Source organism: Cebidichthys violaceus, unplaced genomic scaffold, assembly GCF_023349555.1.
Source record: "Cebidichthys violaceus isolate CVI_PGR_0920_01 unplaced genomic scaffold, fCebVio1.0.p SCAF_170, whole genome shotgun sequence".
Classification (NCBI taxonomy): domain Eukaryota; kingdom Metazoa; phylum Chordata; class Actinopteri; order Perciformes; family Stichaeidae; genus Cebidichthys; species Cebidichthys violaceus.
This window is the reverse complement of record NW_027176341.1, coordinates 36,807-56,468: the sequence shown is the minus strand read 5'-3', so window position 1 is coordinate 56,468 and position 19,662 is coordinate 36,807. Positions and strand designations below refer to the sequence as shown.

General features: G+C 44.7%; 2 protein-coding genes across 3 annotated transcripts; both read right to left on the bottom strand.

The window, feature by feature from the left end:
* Window positions 1–249: 249 nt before the first annotated feature.
* Window positions 250–6,511, bottom strand: bsdc1 (BSD domain containing 1). 2 transcript variants are annotated; one of them, XM_068712743.1, is made up of 11 exons: window positions 6,486–6,511; window positions 5,782–5,836; window positions 5,025–5,141; window positions 4,694–4,861; window positions 4,407–4,461; window positions 3,948–4,063; window positions 3,687–3,755; window positions 3,119–3,212; window positions 2,544–3,020; window positions 2,284–2,387; window positions 250–1,905 (listed from the first exon to the last, which is right to left on the bottom strand). In XM_068712743.1, exons 1-11 carry the CDS (start codon window positions 6,494–6,496, stop codon window positions 1,876–1,878), a joined length of 1,296 nt encoding a protein of 431 aa, XP_068568844.1. In that variant the 5' UTR covers window positions 6,497–6,511; the 3' UTR covers window positions 250–1,875. The 2 variants fall into 2 exon arrangements, with proteins under 2 accessions (XP_068568844.1, XP_068568845.1); XM_068712744.1 differs by having other exon boundaries at window positions 2,544–3,022; window positions 3,124–3,212.
* Window positions 6,512–10,673: 4,162 nt separating this feature from the next.
* Window positions 10,674–11,456, bottom strand: olig4 (oligodendrocyte transcription factor 4). The gene has a single exon (XM_068712742.1). The coding sequence runs from the start codon at window positions 11,454–11,456 to the stop codon at window positions 10,674–10,676; it is 783 nt and encodes a 260-aa protein (XP_068568843.1).
* Window positions 11,457–19,662: the final 8,206 nt, after the last annotated feature.

The following is a 19,662-nucleotide window of genomic DNA, read 5'->3' as shown; positions in this document are numbered from 1 at the left end:
TGTGAGGAACTTTTACTTTTTATTTAGAAATTAGAGCTTCTATTTCTACGCAATAGTTCAGCAGTTAGTCGGTGTTATCAGCAAACAGTTTGGGTTTCCTGAGCGCTGCCTGCACTGTAATTGAAGATCCTCAACACCACTAATTAGAATGTTTTCATAGACCGGTCTGGTTTTAAACAGACACCGTCTGCTTTCTCCTCCTTTAGTAGCAACAAGGCCAGACACAACAATACATGACACTACGCCCACTAGCCATGAATCCTTTAATGACAATGATCATTTGAAAAAATAGAGTGAAATACTCAACTTGAAAAAAAAAAAAAGAAAGAAAGAAAGAAAGAAGGAAAGACCTTGACAGCAGATTTGAAAACAGATGAGTGTAGAACAGCTGTGGTTAGTCCAACGTGTGAATCAGAAGGAAACACACAGCGGAGAATCAGAGACATGCGACACATCGGAACACAAGAACCTGAAGAACAGCCAACGTCTTCACCAGAAAACATACAACTCGACAGCAACCATCTGCACAATGTTCTGCATGGTGTTGCACAGACATGCAATCCGAAGCACATTATACAATAGTTAAGCGTGTGTTTTAGTATAAATATTACATCTCTAGGATTATTTTCGTCTCGCCTTACGTTACAGATGGAGAGGGAAGTCAAGAGAAGCGTGGAGCGGTGCTCTCGTCGCTCCTCGGCCTACCGGAACCGCCGGCTGAGCCGCTTTGTTCCAAAACACGGCGCCGACAGAGCAAAAACTTCGCAGGTTTTGTCGCATTTTTCTTAAATCACATGCTGCCGTCCGTTTCGAGCCAAAAGAATCCGGCACCGCGACACCGGGAGCGCTTTGAATCCTCCTCGTTCCGTCACGTGCGACCTCTCTCTCTCTCTCTCTCTCTCTCTCTACTAAGTCAGAACCAATGAATTCCCACAACCCAAATAAGACAAACAACTCATTCAAAAAGTGACACCAGAGTTACAGCCTGCAACCAGCTCATATATTCAAACGAATCACATGATATGACAGAGAGGGGGGGGGACTGACGACGACATGTTAGCCGGTTGTGCGACTGACTTGTAACAAAAAGAAACATTTGGATAACTATCACACTGCGGTGTGTTTTACAAGGCCATATATCTAGAGTTGGGAGTGAATCCAAAATGAAAAGTGCTCTGTGAATGAAGGCCAAAATATATATATATATATATATATATATATATATGTATATATATTTGTTTTTTTTTTCATTTTGAAGGTTCTCTTGCATAATAAAGATGAGAAAGAAAGAGCGGGGGCACAGGTAGAATTAAATCAATCGATCATCGTTCAAAAAATTTAAAAAAAATCATTTGGGAAGTCCATCATCTCAGGAAGATGACAAGCAGCATTATAGTTTTTTGGGCCGTTACTTCACTGCCCAACTAGCAATGCACTGGCGACATACGTTATGTATATAATGGCATAAAGAAAAAAGGGGGAAACGGCTCCTCCCCTGCTGCAGTGATACCTTTCACATTCTGACTTGTCACTGCGTCTCTTTAAGCTTTAAAAAAAAAAAAAGACAAAGTAGTGTCTAGTGTCGTATGCTCTCTAAGTCAGAAGTTACCCCCAAGAAATAGCCAAGAGCCGTTACCCTCGCTTAGAGGCCTATCTGCGCTAAACTGACAGAGCAGGGCAATTCTTATTGCCTCGGTCTTCCAGTTGCTCTTTTCAACAGGTTTCGCCAATATGGTCCAAACCCGCCGGAGAATCCCCTACTGACGATCATGACATGGTGACAGTGTGGACAAAGAGTTTAAAACACGGTAAGCATGGCTCGTCTGCCGAGAACTAGCTTTAAATGGCGGAACAGAGTTCGTGCTGCGGTGGCTCTCATTCCCAGTTCTCCCAGTCTTCGTCCATCTGGTAAAATAAATAAATAAAGAGATAAAGAGAGGGTTAGTCAAACGTTCTCAATGTTTCATATATTAAAAAGGAAACCGCTTATAGTGATTGATCGCGTTTAGTAACCAAGTAGTCTGCTTACAGTGGTCATTGTGGGTCAATATATGAAAAAAAAAATAAAATTAAAAAAAGTTAAAATCATTTATTTTGTTTTACTCCTGATCGCTGGATAGCGATGCTGTCCATTTCAAAACGTTAAACTCATGTAATGGATACACAAATGCCAATTAGACAGTAGAAATAAAGAAAATAAGAAACGTTGTCAATAGTCGGCTCGTACTGGTCAATACAACTCGGACAGACGTGATCACCGGCAGTAAATGTGACGACACTCACCTCTCCAGACGCTTCTATTTTAGAGAGTGCCATCTGGACTTCTTCTTCCGTCATGTCCAGGTCAAAGTCTTTCTCCCAGTCCTCACTCACATCGGTGCTGGACCCTGGAGGAGACGGGAAGACGCATTTGGAACTCTGTGTGACCTCGACTCTGCTACTTGTGGCAAGCTCACAACCGCATCACTGAACGTCATCCTGCTCATGCATCTCACAGCCAACTGAAAAAAAAAAAAAAAAAAAACACCCTGAGGTCATCTCACCTTTCTTGCCATTGTTAGAGGGCGTAGACTTCCCGCTGTCGGAGTTGAGCTCGAACACTCTCAGGTCCTGCGGCCCCTCCTCCTTCGCCGCTTCTGGTTTAAAGGCGGGGGGGGCAGAAGGCCGCACCGACGCCCCGTCAACGGTGACCTCTGGCTGGGTCGCAGCTTTCACCTGCGCCCCGAGAGGCGAGTCGCTCTTCCCGGGCCCCGGCTTCTCTCGCGTCTTGTCCGCGGCGTCTTCCAAGCTGGCTTCTGTCAGTTTCTCGGCGAGCTCGGCGGCGACGGGCTCCCGCCGCGCCGACACCTGCGTCGGCAGGCTGACGCTGTCGCTGCTGACCGAGAGGGCGGCGGCGTCGTGCTCTTCGGCCGGAGACAGGACGGGGCTCAGTAGAGCCGCTCCTGAGGGAGTGGCCGGGTTGGCGGGGAGCCGGGTCGAGCCGCCGAGTCGAGATGACGACGTAGCGCCGAGGAAATCGTCTGACAGGAACAGCATGAACACCAGAGAGGCAGCGTGAGGGACAGCTTTTTTTAAAGAAATCTGACTTTTTGAAATGTTAAAACTGAAGACGGCATACCTTCCTCCTCCTCCTCCTCCTCCTCCCAGCCAAGGGCCTCTGTGTGCGTCGTCTGTTCCGCCCTCTGCTTCAAAGCCACTCTCCTGGCTTCCTCCTAGAAAACACAATCAGAGGGACATTTTAATGTTTGCAATAACTTCAAGCATAAAACATTTAAAAGGCGCCTTAAATTCTGTGCCACCTCTATGTTGTCAAACTACAAGAAATGAATCCTCCTTGTTAACACCTTGTTGTTACGTTGCACCAGATTGCATTATCTTATTCAGGTGTTTTCTGGTATTTGTAAATAATTCTGTGTATAAAAATGTATTGCAATACTGAAAACAGCCACTACACTATTTAAAGTTATACATGTTTTAAGGCCAAATCACAATAATGTCTCAATTAAGATGACATAACACACAACCAGTGCTTTCTACAGGCACAGTGGGCATGTGGAGCCACCGGCAGTGACTCAGGACCTCCAGCATGGTTCAGCCAGCAGGTGGCGCCCAAGACAATCATTTTAAGCCGACGGAGAAAAACAAACACCTTCTGCAGTTCAGAACGCACAAAATGGCACAATTACCTGGTGCAGCTGGAAGACTCGGTAGAAATACCTCTGCCAGAATTCTGAGTGTGCTACAGCTACTGGCACCTGTGAATAAAAAATAAATAAATAAAAACAGTCATCTTGTTTACTGCACTGACAATCCCTGATGACGTCTTTTTGCGTTCGGCAGCACTTCTCGTAGGTCACTTTAGATAAAAGATGAAAGGTAATGCAGGGGTTCCAAACTAAACTGCAGTCTGTGCTCCTTAATGATCAGTGACACGCGTCGATACGCACCATTTTGGTGTAAAGGGCTCGTATAGAGGGACTGTTGACCAAAAGCTCTGAGACTTCTCCTTTCTTGTCCTCCAAACTAAATCTGGACAGCCAGTTGTCAAACTGCTCTGGGGGACCTGGACAAAAAAAGAACCTCTCATTAAAACACATTCAAGAGACACCAAAGAGTAAATATCATTATCTCATCCATTTTACAGTTACCACATTATGAATTAAGTCTAGCAAACTAACGATGGTGAAAATAAAACCTGTACACATACATATACATATACATATATATATATATATGTGTGTGTCACAGCAGCAAAATAAAGTACAAAATCAGATGCATAGTATAGAGAGTAAACACTCTAAAGAAGAGCATAGAAACACGACAGAATCAAAGAATAGCTTCCTTTAAACACAATATCACTAACACCAGTCTGACATCCTGGCGGAGCGCTCGTCTACTTCACTTACCATCAGGCTCATTGCAGTACGTAGCCGGGTCAGCTTGCAAACTGTAGAGCCGGGCCTGCAGGACAAAACAGATGCTCAGTCATGGTCGTTTCGTCTCGACATGCACATCATGTGCTCCTTTTCACAGTCCTGCAGCCTCTTGTGACCAAAACATGAGACGACTAAATCTGTCCTGAATCAGCACTTTGTTCAAGGAGATTTATTTAGAAGAGCTCCCTGCATTTAGAAACTCCGTGTTTGTGACACAGTGAACGTATTAACAGGTGAAAAAGGACAAGTAGACCCACCTTAGAACTGTCGTAGATTTCTGTAGTTCCCGACGGCGTTGCCACCAATGTGATCACGTCACAGTCGATGGTTTTGTCGGGCGGTGGAGCAAGCGTGTCTGTTATCACCCCTAAGAAACTAGAGAGGCTCTTCTTCACCTTTTCTGAGGTCTCAGAGGACCCTTCCACCTGGAAAGCAGCATAAATAAGGTATTTAGCATCTTAAAAATCACATTCACACAGGAGACACGCATATGACGCGAGTCTACCGAACACACATTCAACCCGACAGTCACAAGGAACTTATATATAGATAAAAACAACAATGAACAAGGTGAAGGCCGCAACTTACCGCAAGCTTGTTCCGGACAGCCGTGGCTGTAGCCACAATGGAGCAGGTCGTGTCATGTTGCACCACAGTGGAGAACTCCGTCAGGTCTCGCTTTATGAACTCTAAGGCCTCAGTCGACTGCAGAAGAGAGTAATATGATCAACTTTATCACATCAATTAAGAAATACTTGCGTATGTACATGAAAACATAACAGTCAAACAACACAGAGAAAAGAGTTCAACGCCGCTCACACGCCAACCACGCATAGAAAACACAGGACATAAATACAGAAACTTGAAGAACAGCAGTTACTGATGTCACAGAGGTACGATTAACATCAGGTCTTTCAGCAAAAGAACAAAACTTCAGGCTCTGTGAATGAATCATCCCACATGTTCTAAAATGTCTTTCTGGAACATCAAAGCTCAAAGAACAAGATGTTCCTGAGAGCAGCTCCTGAATGTCTGGTTATGCTAACATATAGCTAGCGCAGTTTAAATATAGTCTTTTAGCACCCTTAATGATACGGTGCAACCAGGTTTGATTTACAGTAGGTAACGTTCAAATAAATGTATAATGGTGCATTGATATCTATACGTTTTGGCTCCGACCTCTCATGACAGCTATGTGGGTAATGTGTGTTGTTCACTGAAGTCGAACTGTTGTCTACTGAAGAAGAGGTCAGCGTTGAACTATTCCTCAGAGCCACATCAGACACACGATACAGTAACACGTACTAGCTTCAACGATGAGGATGACTGTGTTTACGTGCGTTACCTTATCTTTGACGGCCTGGAAGCTCTGCTGAAGCCAGCCTCCCCACCAGCCTTCTCTGTAAAACACACAGACGATTAGTAACCAAAGCAGCAGCGAAAACATTTCCATAATAATAACAACCCGTCAACGGCACGACCGTTGTCCATTTACCAATTGCTCAACACGGTTCATCACTAAATTGACACTTCACAGTTATTGACAGTTGGCTGCTGGCTTTCTCTGACGTTAGCTATTTCGGGCTAACTTACACAAACATAGCCTAGCAAGCTAAACGAGTTAGCGACTGTCAGCTAGCAGCGCCGTGATGTGTCGAAGTAAGCCACGAGTGCGATTAATGAGGCTGAACATAAATGCCAGCTGTACAAATAGAGGATATATATATATACACATATATATATATATATATATATATATATATATATATATATATACAGTCCACTCTTTGCTAATGCGTAATGTAGGCTGCTCCGCACTGGCTAATAGCTAACCAGGCTATGCTAACGCTAGCCAGGCTATGTTTTGGTAAACAAATGCACTTCCTGAACCGATTCCGTGAGTTGTAAAGCACAGCGTTGACACAAACCAACGACACAAAAATCATATTCGCTACATAACACAATAACGAACACAATATGTTCACGATGACGGTGCTCTCTGCTATATTATATTTAAAACCCAAAAGTAATTTGCGAGTTCACTCTCACCCTTCAGCCATCTTCAGACGATGACATCATCAGTATTTACTGAACTCTAACCCCGGTTGAAAAAAAATACACACGTGATACAATATGACTTCCCCTCTATGATGCACAGGTTATTATATTCACATATACAGAGATAAATAGAAATAAATCCCTGTTTTAAACAGTCGTCTTGTACAGTTTGTAACCAGCAAATGTTTTACAGTCTTTGCGCTATCTATGGTGGCTGCAGAGGACCAGATTAGACGGCAACGCCAAAGACTCGTTGGCAAAGGATACTGTAGTTTGGGAAGCACTGTGTGGCCTACATGGACGTAATAAAATAATGAGATGACTTTCGGTTGTTCTCTATTGTTTTCATGTATTGTTTGAAACAAGAGGTAACCAACCTTTGCATGTGACTTCATACTGTTTACGTGGTCAGAAGTTTTGCACCTCTCTGCATAATAAACCAGAAACATATTTGCCTATAGGAACAAGATTAATCTGCACTCAGTTTAGGCAGATTGTTGTTTGTAAAGAACTGTGTGAAAAGTCATCATAAGTTAAGTAAATGCATCTGGAGCCACCGTCGCTCGGTTGGCAGAAGTGCATCGGAACAAAGGAGGACAACCAGCGGCACAATGCCTCCACCAGGGAGGCTGACAATTTAAGCATATGCAAGTTGTTTTCTTTTAATCAAACCTCATTTAACCAATAAACTGCATACGAAAACAGACCAAGCCTCTCCTTCTCGAGCCATTACGTTGGCTAATCAGTGTTTAGCTATTCCACCATGAATCCCCTCATCAATCTCTCTGCTCTCAGTATGTGTGGATGTGCTTGTGGATGTGCATATTGCACATGCGTGGGTCGACCTCCAGCATCTGTGCTTTCCCCTCATCAGTATTCTGGGTGAAAAAGGGGGCTGTAGGCTTTTCCCAAGCACAAGATGAAAAAAAGAACAGGCAACAAGCCCCTGGAAGTGTGTTCTCCGTTAATTGAAGTCCCCCCTTATCCAGACGCTGCACAATGTGTGCGTATGTCCCTCAATATGTCTCCCCTGTGCAGCCCCTCAATCCTCTTAATTGGGTCTTTCAGTCCTCTAATTAACTCTGTCAATGCAGGTTCTGCTGAGCCAAGTTGGGACAAGTGCTCCTCTATTGATTAGTATCTGAAGGAGTTAACTTACCCAGCTGTCTACATGGCTGTGGTGTGTGTGTGTGTGTGTGTGTGTGTGTGTGTGTGTAGTGTTTGCATGACATTTAATGCACATAAGGGTAAATGTGTAGTACCATCCCTCATTACATTTACATTACAGTCATTTAACAGACGCTTTTATCCAAAGCGACTTACAATTCAGTATCTATCTATACACCGTAGGCGCAGCTACGGGAGACATTTTGGGGTTAAGTGTCTCGCTCAAGGACACATTGACATGAGACTAGCGGAGCAGGAGCCGGGGATCGAACCGCCGACCCTCTGTTGAAAGGCGGCCCTGCCCTCCACTTAGTCACGGTGGCCCTCGTGTTGTTATAAACCTCTCATTCTCAAGAGAGACCTGGTTATGGTTGGTTATGAACTGTAACTATTCTGTCTCCTGTAAGTATTAATTGAATTTCTTCCATTTATTATGATTAATATGGAACACTAAATGCAGAGGAAAGAAAAGCATTGTTCCTAAACACCGTTTAAGACATCTGCTTCCATTTTATTCTACTTTATACTTGTACTTTTTTTATTTTAGTCGCAGAAAATATGCATTTTTCTCATAAAAATGTAAAAAAAAATCTGCCAGCGTTGCATAATTTCAATGCAAATTATCTTATTTGCATTTTCTACAATCATTTCTGTTTCATAACTGTAGTGCCATAACCTGCCTTTTGCGCTCGTTTCAAGAAATTAAACAAGTTGATAAGAATCAGGTTGAAACATTGTTGCTGCATTAATATATTAATTCATAATAATACGGTTTTAATTATCATTTATTAATAACAATTAATAAAGTAGTGAATACCTGCTCTCCGCTCTACTTTTAAATAAAGGATGTGAATACTGCTAAAAGTACAATTGTCTGTGTCGCTTCGTTTCATTCTCAGAGGTAATTGTTCACAACATCGTGACTCTAACCAGAGCTGCCAATGCTGGTTAGCGTATGCTAAAGAGCACCACGATGACAGCAGTGGCCGACCATAATGGCACACAGAGGACCTGTCCATATTGTATGATTTAAGAAGCATATCCATTACACACCACACACATCACACCCGCACCCACACACATGCTCCAGACCGCTGATGCCACACCGTGGGTTAACACCATCTGGTGCTGATCAGGAAACACCAGCTTTGCACAAGTCAGTGTCTCTAATTATCTACCTAGAGCAAAGGGAGGCCGATCCCCACTAATCTCCACAATGTGTTCTGCTTCCCATTCCCACCTGTGCCCAAGTAAATGAAGGGAGGGGAGGGGGGGGGGGCCTTGTGGGAGGACCCCGGGGTCACTGTGTCAAGGGACCGGGGACCAGGTGACGCTGCGACGCCCGGTCCCCCCGACAGAAGCTCCGCCGCTTGGTTTGGCTGGCAGCTGCCTCCCCCCACTGAGACATCCCACAGCTGACAATCCCCAAGTACTGACAGGGGCTCTTTTCAGTGTCAATAGCCTCATATATTAGAGCTAACCGCCTTTGTGGCGAGTGAGAGTGTCAGGCCTTTTGGCCCGACAGCGCTTGTTACCATGATGAAATGTAGATTGAATGGAGGGGGTCTGTGTCTCAGGCACGAGAGCTCGGACTCCCCCGGCCTTTGTGTCCCACGCATGGCCATTGTTCAGTCCCATTCAGCGGCTCTCGGGGAGGAGGAGGAGGAGGAGGGTGGGGGGGGTGGGAGGGAGGTGGGTGAGAATGAGTTACATCTCTTCATCGCTCCCCTGATCTCTCCGACTCATCTGTCAGCCGTGGGAGGATAAGCATGTATTTTACACGCTTGATTTGTTGCTAAGTGAGGGCCGGCCATTGTCGGGTTGTTTGACTGAATCGTGTTCATGGCGATCAGTGTGTATAATACTTGTGTTTTTGCGGTTCAGCAGATTCGTCATTGTTATGAATCAGCTACTTGATTTTTAAGACAAACGCAGCGCCGTTTGATTGCGAATGCGTGTTGAAAGTATGTGGAAATATTCGCTACAAGTTAAAGAAGAAAATCCTTTTGTGCTTTTATAGAAACTTTTTTTTTTTTTTTTTTTTTTTTTTTAGACTGACCTCATTATGTCCTCAACTTTAAATTCACCTTTTGTGTAGCCTATATCCATGTTCTTATGAGACAGAGACAAATCGCTGGCCTAGAGCGAAGGACATGGCTATGTCCCTCGCCTGTGTCAGACAAAAGTGACGCGCCTTCCTGGCGCCTGTGTCGTCCTTTCATCTTCTACTCCCTGTTGAGGTGAAGATGGATGGTCCCCTGGCTCAAGAACACCACATTCAGCCTCTGTGCTGGCACATTGTCTCGTCCTTCTGTCCCCCTTTAGCTCTTTAGAGGTTAGTCTGTCCAAAGCTGGTTAGCAACCAATGACACCCTTTCCTAAATATCCATTTTTCCACTGCCCTGCTGTCCTCTCAAGCACCAATAAAACACCTCTTCTGTTTAGCTAAAGAAGATAACGCTGTATTGTTCTGATAGAGCTGCTTTGTGTTCGTCAGTGTGTGTCGAAAACCCTTCCAGGAAAGAGTCCGCCTTGTAGAAAAGAAGAAGTACCTGGCAAACATTAAGCATTCAGGCAAAACTAACAACAAAACAATTGCAGTCAGCGGGACAAAAAAAAAAAATGACACATTCACGAAAAGAAGAAGGCAAACAAGAGTTCTTATTATAACAACATTTTAATTTAGGAAAATAGAAATCCTGCAATACAATAGGACACACCAGTTCCATTTCTGACAACGTTTCATCACCACAGATATCAGATAAATTACAGTATTTGCTACTCTGGTAAAAATCCTGTGTGTATTTAAAATATGTCTGTATAAACAATGCGGGGAAAAATAGCAGCAGTTTGCATGGCAGAAGATTTATATGTACACAATATATACAAGCTCTGGCACCAGCCATCCTTTTAGCAGTTCCTTTAAACAATCTTCTGTGAGCTGCTCGGCTCATTGCGTCGATCCAAACAGCAGAGGTCCGTTTTTTTTTTGTTTTTTTTAGAGAGTCCTGCTCACTTGATCATAGACAGGCTGTGTAATGTGGAGGTGGCGGTGGGCAAAGGCTGGCAGAGCGAGCAGGGACAGGGCATGCCGGGGAAGTGCCTGTAGGTGCTGGCCAGGTGGAGCGGGTCCTTCAGAAGGCCCTGGACCGACGCGTGAAACCCCAGGAAGGCGGAGGACGGAGGGGAGTGCAGGGCTTGCGCCGAGGCGGGACAAGGTGCGTGATGCTGCAGGCCCGAGGGCGTGCTGGCCACCAGCGAGTGCAGGGACTGCGCCAGGGGATGCAGAGGGAGGTGGGCGGCGGGGGCCGGAGGGTTAATAGCGGGGTGGGCAGCGGTGCGGCTCTGGATGGCAGCGCCGCCTCCGTAGACGTCCCCCACCAACTTCTTCATCTCCTCCAAGGAGCTGGACAGCATGAGGATGTAGTTGCGAGCCAACAGCAAGGTGGAGATCTTGGACAGCTTGCGGACGGACGGCCCTTGAGCGTAGGGCATGACCTCTCTCAGGCTGTCCATGGCCTGGTTCAGATCGTGCATCCTCTTCCTCTCCCGACTGTTGACTTTCAGCCGCAGGTCCTGTCCCTCGTTCTTGTTGACCTCGGACCTGGTCTTGGTCTTACCGCCCCCGCTGCAGCGCTCCGTCCTGCCCCGGCCGGCCTCGTCGTCGTCATCCGCTCTGTTTTCTTGGCAGTACGTCTGGAACATCTTGTTGGAGAAGAAGCTCCCGGCGGAGTCGTCCACCACCAGGTCCGGGGATGAGGAGCGGCTGCAAATGGAGCCAGAGTCGGAATCCATCTCGGTTTGAAGCGGATTAATGTGGGAGGCCACAAAAAAAACAAAACTGCCCTGAATGCTGGAAGCTTGAGTTTAAAAATTCTACAGATGCTTCCCAAGGTCTCTGCTTTCCAAGCTGTTCCAGTCCCCTGCAGTGTCACCACAGTGTCTCTGCTCTCAGAGTTGGTGCTGCTCAGTCTGATGATCAGTGTGTCCACAGGAGTGAGTCCGTCTAAACTGTCACCCTCTGGGCCCGCTGGGGTGTATTTATACCGCCGGCTTAACAAAGGAACAATAAAGCTGCATAATGAGACACTTAGAGCCACAGCCAATTGCAGAAGGGACACACTTTCACCCCCCCCCCCCCCCCCCCCCCACCTCACACCTCCTTTCTGCAGCCCCCACTTCACCTTCCCACACCCACGTTTAACTCCCCAAACCCCGACGAACCCCCTACACATTAACCAAAACAGTTGGATGTTAAGTTGTACACCCGGGAGTTAACCGCTATGTTAAAAACTTCCATTAAAGACAGAGGTGCATGTTGCACAGAGCATCAAATTGGAACAAAAGTTCAATTCAGCGAGTAGGCAGAGTATTTCTTGTTATTAGAATAAAGCAGACAAGGTTAATGTAACCATCCTGACCCGGAATGAATAGAAATGTGTTCCCCTAAGCCGTAATAATAATAATAATAATTTAGAGTAAAAGCGAGAGTGCGAGCCACAGATCACGCCGAGGAGTGAAAAAGGATTTCTGTTGCCCTGTTCCATAACACCAGCTGTATGATGCCTTCAAGGCCTTATTTACATATGGTATCCACGAGACACCGCGGGGAAAGGTATGAAGCACCATATGAGGCGCTTAAACATGTAAAGAGCGGCGTTAATGGCAGACTAGGTACAATTCAACCAGGAGCTCGAGACAAAAGAGGTCAGATAAATTTGACTTGGCTCCCCAAACAGTCTGCGAAATCACATCACTATCACTGGAAGGGGGTCCTTCAGATGGGGAGGAGGTAGTTAAAAAGATACTAAAGAGTGGGCCCGGCATTGTCTTGCCCTAATTCAACCGTAAAGCTACTAGCACTTTCTCAGGTTTGGGCAACACTTGCTCTTTCTTTCTCTTGTTGAAGCAAACAGCGGCTGTCAGGAAAACAAGACAAACTTTAAAAGGAACTGTATCTTAGATAGAGATGTATATATATATATATATATATATATATATATATATATATATATATATATATATGACATATAAATTCCTGGCGGGCTTGAAGTCCAGCATGCATCTGTTGTCTGATCTAGTGGCTGCATCAAGCTCGACTTTTCAGCAGCTCTCTTTTCTGCGGCGTTCTGTGGATTTCACCGCTCGGGCTCAGGAATTTCCAGCCGCCGTCTGCCAAGAAAAGCCTCCAGTCAGGCTGACGTTAGAGAGCCAAATGCAATAATACTCGCGTGTTTCACCATCCGTGGACGCAAAAGAGATATTTTGCAAAACGACATTCCACCTCGGATGCAGCATTGATTCTTGCCTGGAGCACAATGACGGCAGAGCGAACAGCGAGGTTGGGTTGGGTTCAAACGGCAGGAACATTTCGGAGGCGTCATAAGTGTTTCCATCGTCTCTCGGCTCATCTGAGGAACTATTTGCTTTTCGCCTTTCTTGGCTCACATGTAGGACGCCCTGGTTTATATTTACCCAAACAGCAGTAGACGTCCTCCTCCAGCTTCATCGGTTGTTCTGTGGAGTTACCATTGACTCACACGTATTGTGTTTCCATACTCAAAAACCACCGTGCACATTTTGCCTTCATCAGGGTCATGTGACTGATAAATCACCATAGATACCATGGATACAAAACAACATGATCAACATCCCTTTCTTTAAAGTAATAGGAGCGAAAATACACACTTTTCAATATAAGAACACAAATTCTGTGTTTTGTTTCCAAACACAATATACTCAAATCCCTTCCATCCCTTTTTTTTGGCACTTTGAGCGAACACAAGCCAAGTTACCAAATAGTCCCAACATATTGAAGAGAAAGCAGACATGCCGATGGCAGACATCTCCAAAACTAGGCTACTCACACCAACAACAGACTAGACTGATTAAAAAAAAAGCACTACAGGCAAGACAAAGAATATGTATTTAGGAATTTGGGGAAAAGCCCATTTCCGCCACTGTGAGGAAAAAATTAAGATCCTGTAAGTCATTATAATGAGATACTATCTCATAATAATGACTTAGCATCTCGTAATTATGACTTAACATCTCATAATAATGACTTAGCATCTAGTAATTATGACTTAACATCTCATAATAATGACTTAGCATCTCGTAATAATGACTAACTATCCCATAATTATGACTTAGCATCTCATAATTATGACTTAACATCTCATAATTATTACTTAACATCTCATAATTATGACTTAGCATCTCATAATAATGACTTAGCATCTCATAATTATGACTTAGCATCTCATAATGACTTAGCATCTCATAATTATGACTAAGCATCTCATAATTATTACTTAACATCTCATAATTATGACTTAGCATCTCATAATAATGACTTAGCATCTCATAATTATGACTTAGCATCTCATAATGACTTAGCATCTCATAATTATGACTAAGCATCTCATAATTATTACTTAACATCTCATAATTATTACTTAGCATCTCATAATTATGACTTAGCATCTCATAATAATGACTTACCATCTCATAATAATGAGATCTCATTATTATGAGATAGTATCTGGAAATGGGCTTCCATACTTCCAGAGAAAACTGTCCTCTCATCGTGGCACATTTAGAAATCCAGATTGCCTCCCTCACAAGGAACAATCTCTTTAATTCTCCCTATTTGACAAGCATTTTATTACTTTTTTTTGATGAACTTGCATTGAAGCTCACACTGGTCTGCCCCTTGATGTGTGCGCACTCTCAAAGTAAGCCAACCCCTCTCAAACACCGACACACACAGACCCAAAGAAAGTTAGGAGTGTGGATCAAGAGGGCCCTCAGGACCCCCCACCACTGCTCCATCAGGGGGGGGGGCCCCTGCAGGGTGCTTTGGCTCAGCCAACATTCAGTGATACTATAATTGGGGAACCTTGGGAGCCAACTTGGGCCATTTATATGGAGCATATGGATTTTCCCATCGTTAGGCTCCGAGCCAACATGGCTGCTGGACTCTCCTCTGCTAATTGGGTCAGGTCCTAATTAACTGCGTTGGACACAAAGAGTCCAGATTTCATTCTTTCCCAGTTCCTTTCAGAGCTTTTAGTGGCTGGTTCTGTGCCACAGCCTTCATTATGCTCTCCACACTCCAAAGACGAGAAAACAATCAATAATGTTTATTTAATGTTCTTAATGAATTATCTATAAATTCAGGAAAAATGGGCCAAGGCTGCTCATTAACGGTGCATAAAGTGAGATTAGTGAGATTGTCACTCATATGGACTGATGGGGGACACAGGACATCAATGAGAAACAGCCAGGGCCAGTGGTGAGTTAGTAAAAGAACAATCTCTATGAACACACATATGGACCAGTGTTAGGGGCTCAGTCCTTCTCCTGCTCCATTACTATATGCATAAGCCAGATAAATCCCATTCTCCTGCTCATTCTTATTCTTATTCATGTGTTTACAGAGGCAACGGGCCACACAGAGAGACACAAGGATCCCCCAGCTTTTCATTCTACAAATGAAAGCGTAGCCACCCTCCATGTTTCCACATAATCCTTCAATTTTTAACCCTGCATCAGAGTGTTTGACTTTCTTCTCGGGATGCCACCTTTCAGGACCCTTCATCCAATTCAAGAGCCTTTTTTTTTTGTTTTTTTTGTTTAGGCTTTAGAGACCCCCCTTTTCTCACTGGGTGCACTCCAATGAAAGCGCTCAGGTGACCAGAAAATGAGGGCATTATCACAGTCGTATGCTTGTAGTGACAGAGGATCAGGCCAGATTAGGGCCTATCATGGCTCAATAAAGCGCTAAGCCGAAGAGCAAACCTGTGCTGTGTACCGTGCGGCTTCCATCCCTCTCTGCTGGTCATTGTTCAACGGGATCAGTGGCTAGATATTCAGTGCACACACTGGGCTTTTAATCCGGACATGTGGTCGGGAGCATAGCCCATAGGGGACGCGTATAGCAGCCTTTTGTTTACCACCATTTTTCCCTCAATGTCGCTCTGATATCGAAGGCTCTGAGATCAAGATCATAGCAGGAGGAGTAATCAGCGGGAGCAGACTTGTGGAATCGGTTTTGGTTTGCTTCATCTCTGGATCTAAACGTTTCCCTTCTGAGTGCGGCGTCTAGGGGAGAGCGATATAAAATTGTTCCACAAAGTGTCTGAACGGGCCGACAAGTGTTTCTGAGAACAGGGAGTGCTGCCCTTTGTTATCTCGCACCGCTGGGACAAACTAGCTCGGTGATTTATACATTTACACTGCCTGAAACAATTGCATTATCTCGGCCGCAACACAAAAAAGAAAGGGACACAAAGGCGCTATGAAAATCCCCTAGGATGTTTATGAGTCACTAAAGAGTCCAATAACTTTCCCCTTCATCTTTAAGCGGCCGCGGAGGGTCGCATGCTGTGTCGGGCCGCAGGGCGAGGGGAGTCAGGAGGGGGATGCAGGCCCGGGGAAGAGATGCTGATTATGGCTGGGATAAAAGGAGTCCAGGCCCTCTCCTCTGGAGCTGAATGGGGCTCGGTCAGCAGGCCGTCCCATACACTGCGCCTGCTCCATGCTGCTAGAACTTCATAAATTACCCCACAATTACCCCGGGGGGACACCGAGGGAGGAAAGACAGGCGAGAGGGGGAGAGAGAGTGAAAGGGGAAAAAAGCCGAACCGGTTGCCGAGCAGACCGCCATCGGGAGGTGCGGGGCCCGGGTCCAGATGTTGGCCTTCAGGTTGCCGGGATCCAAGTGATGGTAGCCTCCTGAAGACTGTCACTGCTAAATGGGAAAGATTGACATCTTAAAGAAACACTGTCTATAATGTACCCAATAAAATGCCCGTATTCAGAACACCGTATTAACACATGATAATACCGTAAAACAGATGATGACATCAATCAGAACGCTGACTTTGTATTCTTCTACTGTAACATAACATGAATCATGTGTTTAGCATTGGTGAACATATGGTGGATCTATTTACACACTTTCATACATAATAAATACATTTAGTGGACTATTTGGTAAGTAGGCGGTGATTTCAAACACAGCCAGGCACACACACATACTGGCTTAAAGAACAGAAAAAGTATATTTATGATTTATTACATCCTGCATCCAAGTACCGGCTGCTTTAAAATGTTGATTCACCCGAATCCAGCAAAACACATTTCCATCCACGCATGTAGTTTTGGTTTTATTTCTCTCTGCTCCCCAACACAATGAAGGTAAATGGAGTTTCTTTCCAGACACAATGTTGTGTGTTACATGTACATCACTGTTTTCAGTTATTCACCATATTCACAATGACTGTTTGGAGATAGGTCTGTGAGATGTCTAGGGGCACAGATTCTGGAAAGATAAGTGGCTGCTGAACTTTTTTAATGTTTTTTTTGTTTTATTTTAAGAGAAGACAGCATCTCAAAAAAAAAGTCTATTCACCTCTATTACATTGGAGTTTATGTCAAATGAAACCAAAGCCATCTGCATGGATAGATACCACTAGAACTGTCTCTAACTCATCAACAGTACGATGATGTGGATTTGGTGAATTGAACGTGCTTAAGGACGACTGTAGGAATCTGTATAGTGCAGATTAGGAAAAGGATGAAAACAGTTACTTGGCAAAACCCAATTAATCAAAAAGTCACACACATAGATGCACACACTTACACACACACACACACACACACACACACACACACACACACAACACAAACACACACACAAAGTGTATCTGTTCAGCATTGTGCCGGTCACACTTTTGAACAGTTGGCCGCTCACTGGTGCGTGGGGGCGGCTTTGTGTCGGCGGCCTGCCGACTTCTGCCGCTCTGCTCGCCCCCCCCCCTCCTACCCCCCTACCCCCCTACCCCCCTACCCCCCCACCCCGTCTCCTCCATCCCCCCCGTCTCCGTGTCATCCAGCCTGATAAAACAGAGGACCTGCTCGCCCAATAATCTCCCTCCCTGAAACACAGGCACGACTCCTGCCTTTCATCAGCACCATTGTTTCAGTCTGTTACCTCCACATGTGCTCTTTCGCCACGGCAACACATGCGCACACACACACACACACACACACACACACACACACTCGCCCCCTCCCTCGTCTCTGTCCCATCTGTGGATAGGCCTGCCATGTGTCCATTCATGAGGGCGCCGGCGGCAACGCCACTGTATGTGGATAGTACATGATGCCGTCGTCTATTGTGCGGGGCTCAGTCCTCAGCTACTTGCCGCTGACCCCGGGGGTGACAGCGCACAATAACCTGAGCGTTGGTGGCCACTGGCTATCCTCATTGGCCCCGTGATTGACGAGCTGATCGATGGCCGGTGAAAGTGTGTTCAGGCTCTATACAGCCACTGCGGGCCCTTTGAATCGAGCGCGTCTGTGTTTTAAGTAACGGTCTTTTGAAGGCACCAGACTTGTTAGTGACACACAATTGACTTCTTTGGCTTTTGGCTTGATGTAGTCAAATGAATAAGTGCAATTTAGCTCAATGGGCACACTCCTTGTTCTGGATGTTAGGGAAACCGTGACAGTGGGGTTTGTTGCCGGGATATTCTGTTTTTTTTTACTCTTATCTCTGTGTATCTTATTCGACTGAAGTCTAAGTGCAAAAACTGAATTTGAGAACATCCACTTTTTTTATTCTACCATATCCCTTCAGTCATTTTCATCTCATCATCCTTCTGTCCCTGTCTTGCTCTCTTTACCCCCTGCCTCTTTCTTTCTTTCTTTCTTTCATGGCACCAACACACACACACACACACACACACACACACACACACACACACACACACACACACACACACACACACACACCCTCCACGAGTCTGGGGCTCAGGTGGGCGATTATGGACGCACATTAAACCTTAATTCACATATGGCTGGATCTGAATACTGATGAGGAGATCTGCTCCTGTGGCACATCATCATCACCACCACCACCATCATCCAGTGGCCGACAAATGGCTGCTTTGCTGACATAAAGCAGGCCATGACCCTGTGGTTTATAGACCTGTTGTTTAACTGTGTGGAAGGAAGGAGGAGGGACAATGTTCTTCACCTGATACTGATGTCATTGTCTAAAGATGTTTCACACTCATAATCCTTAAAGTAGTACTCACATGCCCATGTAGAGTGATTGGTCGCTGTCATGGTTCCTTATCACGATGTGATCGGCATCCTTCGCACAGACATTCAACATCCTCTTCCTGTGAAAAAATACATTTAAGAGTTTATTCAAAGAGACTCCAGTGATCGGATTTTAAAAAAAAGAAGATATGCTCAAAAGTTGCTGTGTTTTTTTGTGTGCAATATTCTCTCTTTGTGTTGCTATGAATACAATAATGTCTCCCATGTCCCCCATTGGAAAGCCATTAGAAAGAGATCTGTGTGAACAGGAGGAATAATTTAAGTCCCTCAAAACAAAAAACCTGTTTGTTTTTTAAAAAAAAAAACGTTTTTACTTTAGTCCTAATCATTAAAATCATTTTACCATTTTGGAGTTTTGTATTACTAGCGCTGCTTGTTCGATTAACGTTTCCATTTGGTGCTGCACAAATTGTAATTGCACTGTTTATTTATGCGTTTGCTGACGCTCTGTAAAGCACTTTGTGTCTGAACAGCTATGCGGTTATACAATTCAGTTGTATAACCGCCATCATTCCCTATTTATGATATTAATCTGCATGTGGCTGCTAAGAGAACTGCGGTGATTTTCGAGGTTGCTAATATGAAATGTTATGCAATTGTGTTGCATAATGTTATAAATAGGACAGAGGTTATTCAGAGGGATTCGCATGAGGCAAGGAAGTGCATGAGCATAATAAAAATAAAAATAAATCTAAATGCTTTCCTAAAATGTATACAAATACATACAAATGGGCACAAATAATTCCCAGTAAAAGTCAGATTTGATATTATTCTCTTCATAACAAATAAACTTAGTGATGGTTTTACTTCACTCCTTTGGTGCATCACAACATCTGGATGAGATCTGACTGCTGACACTCTCAAT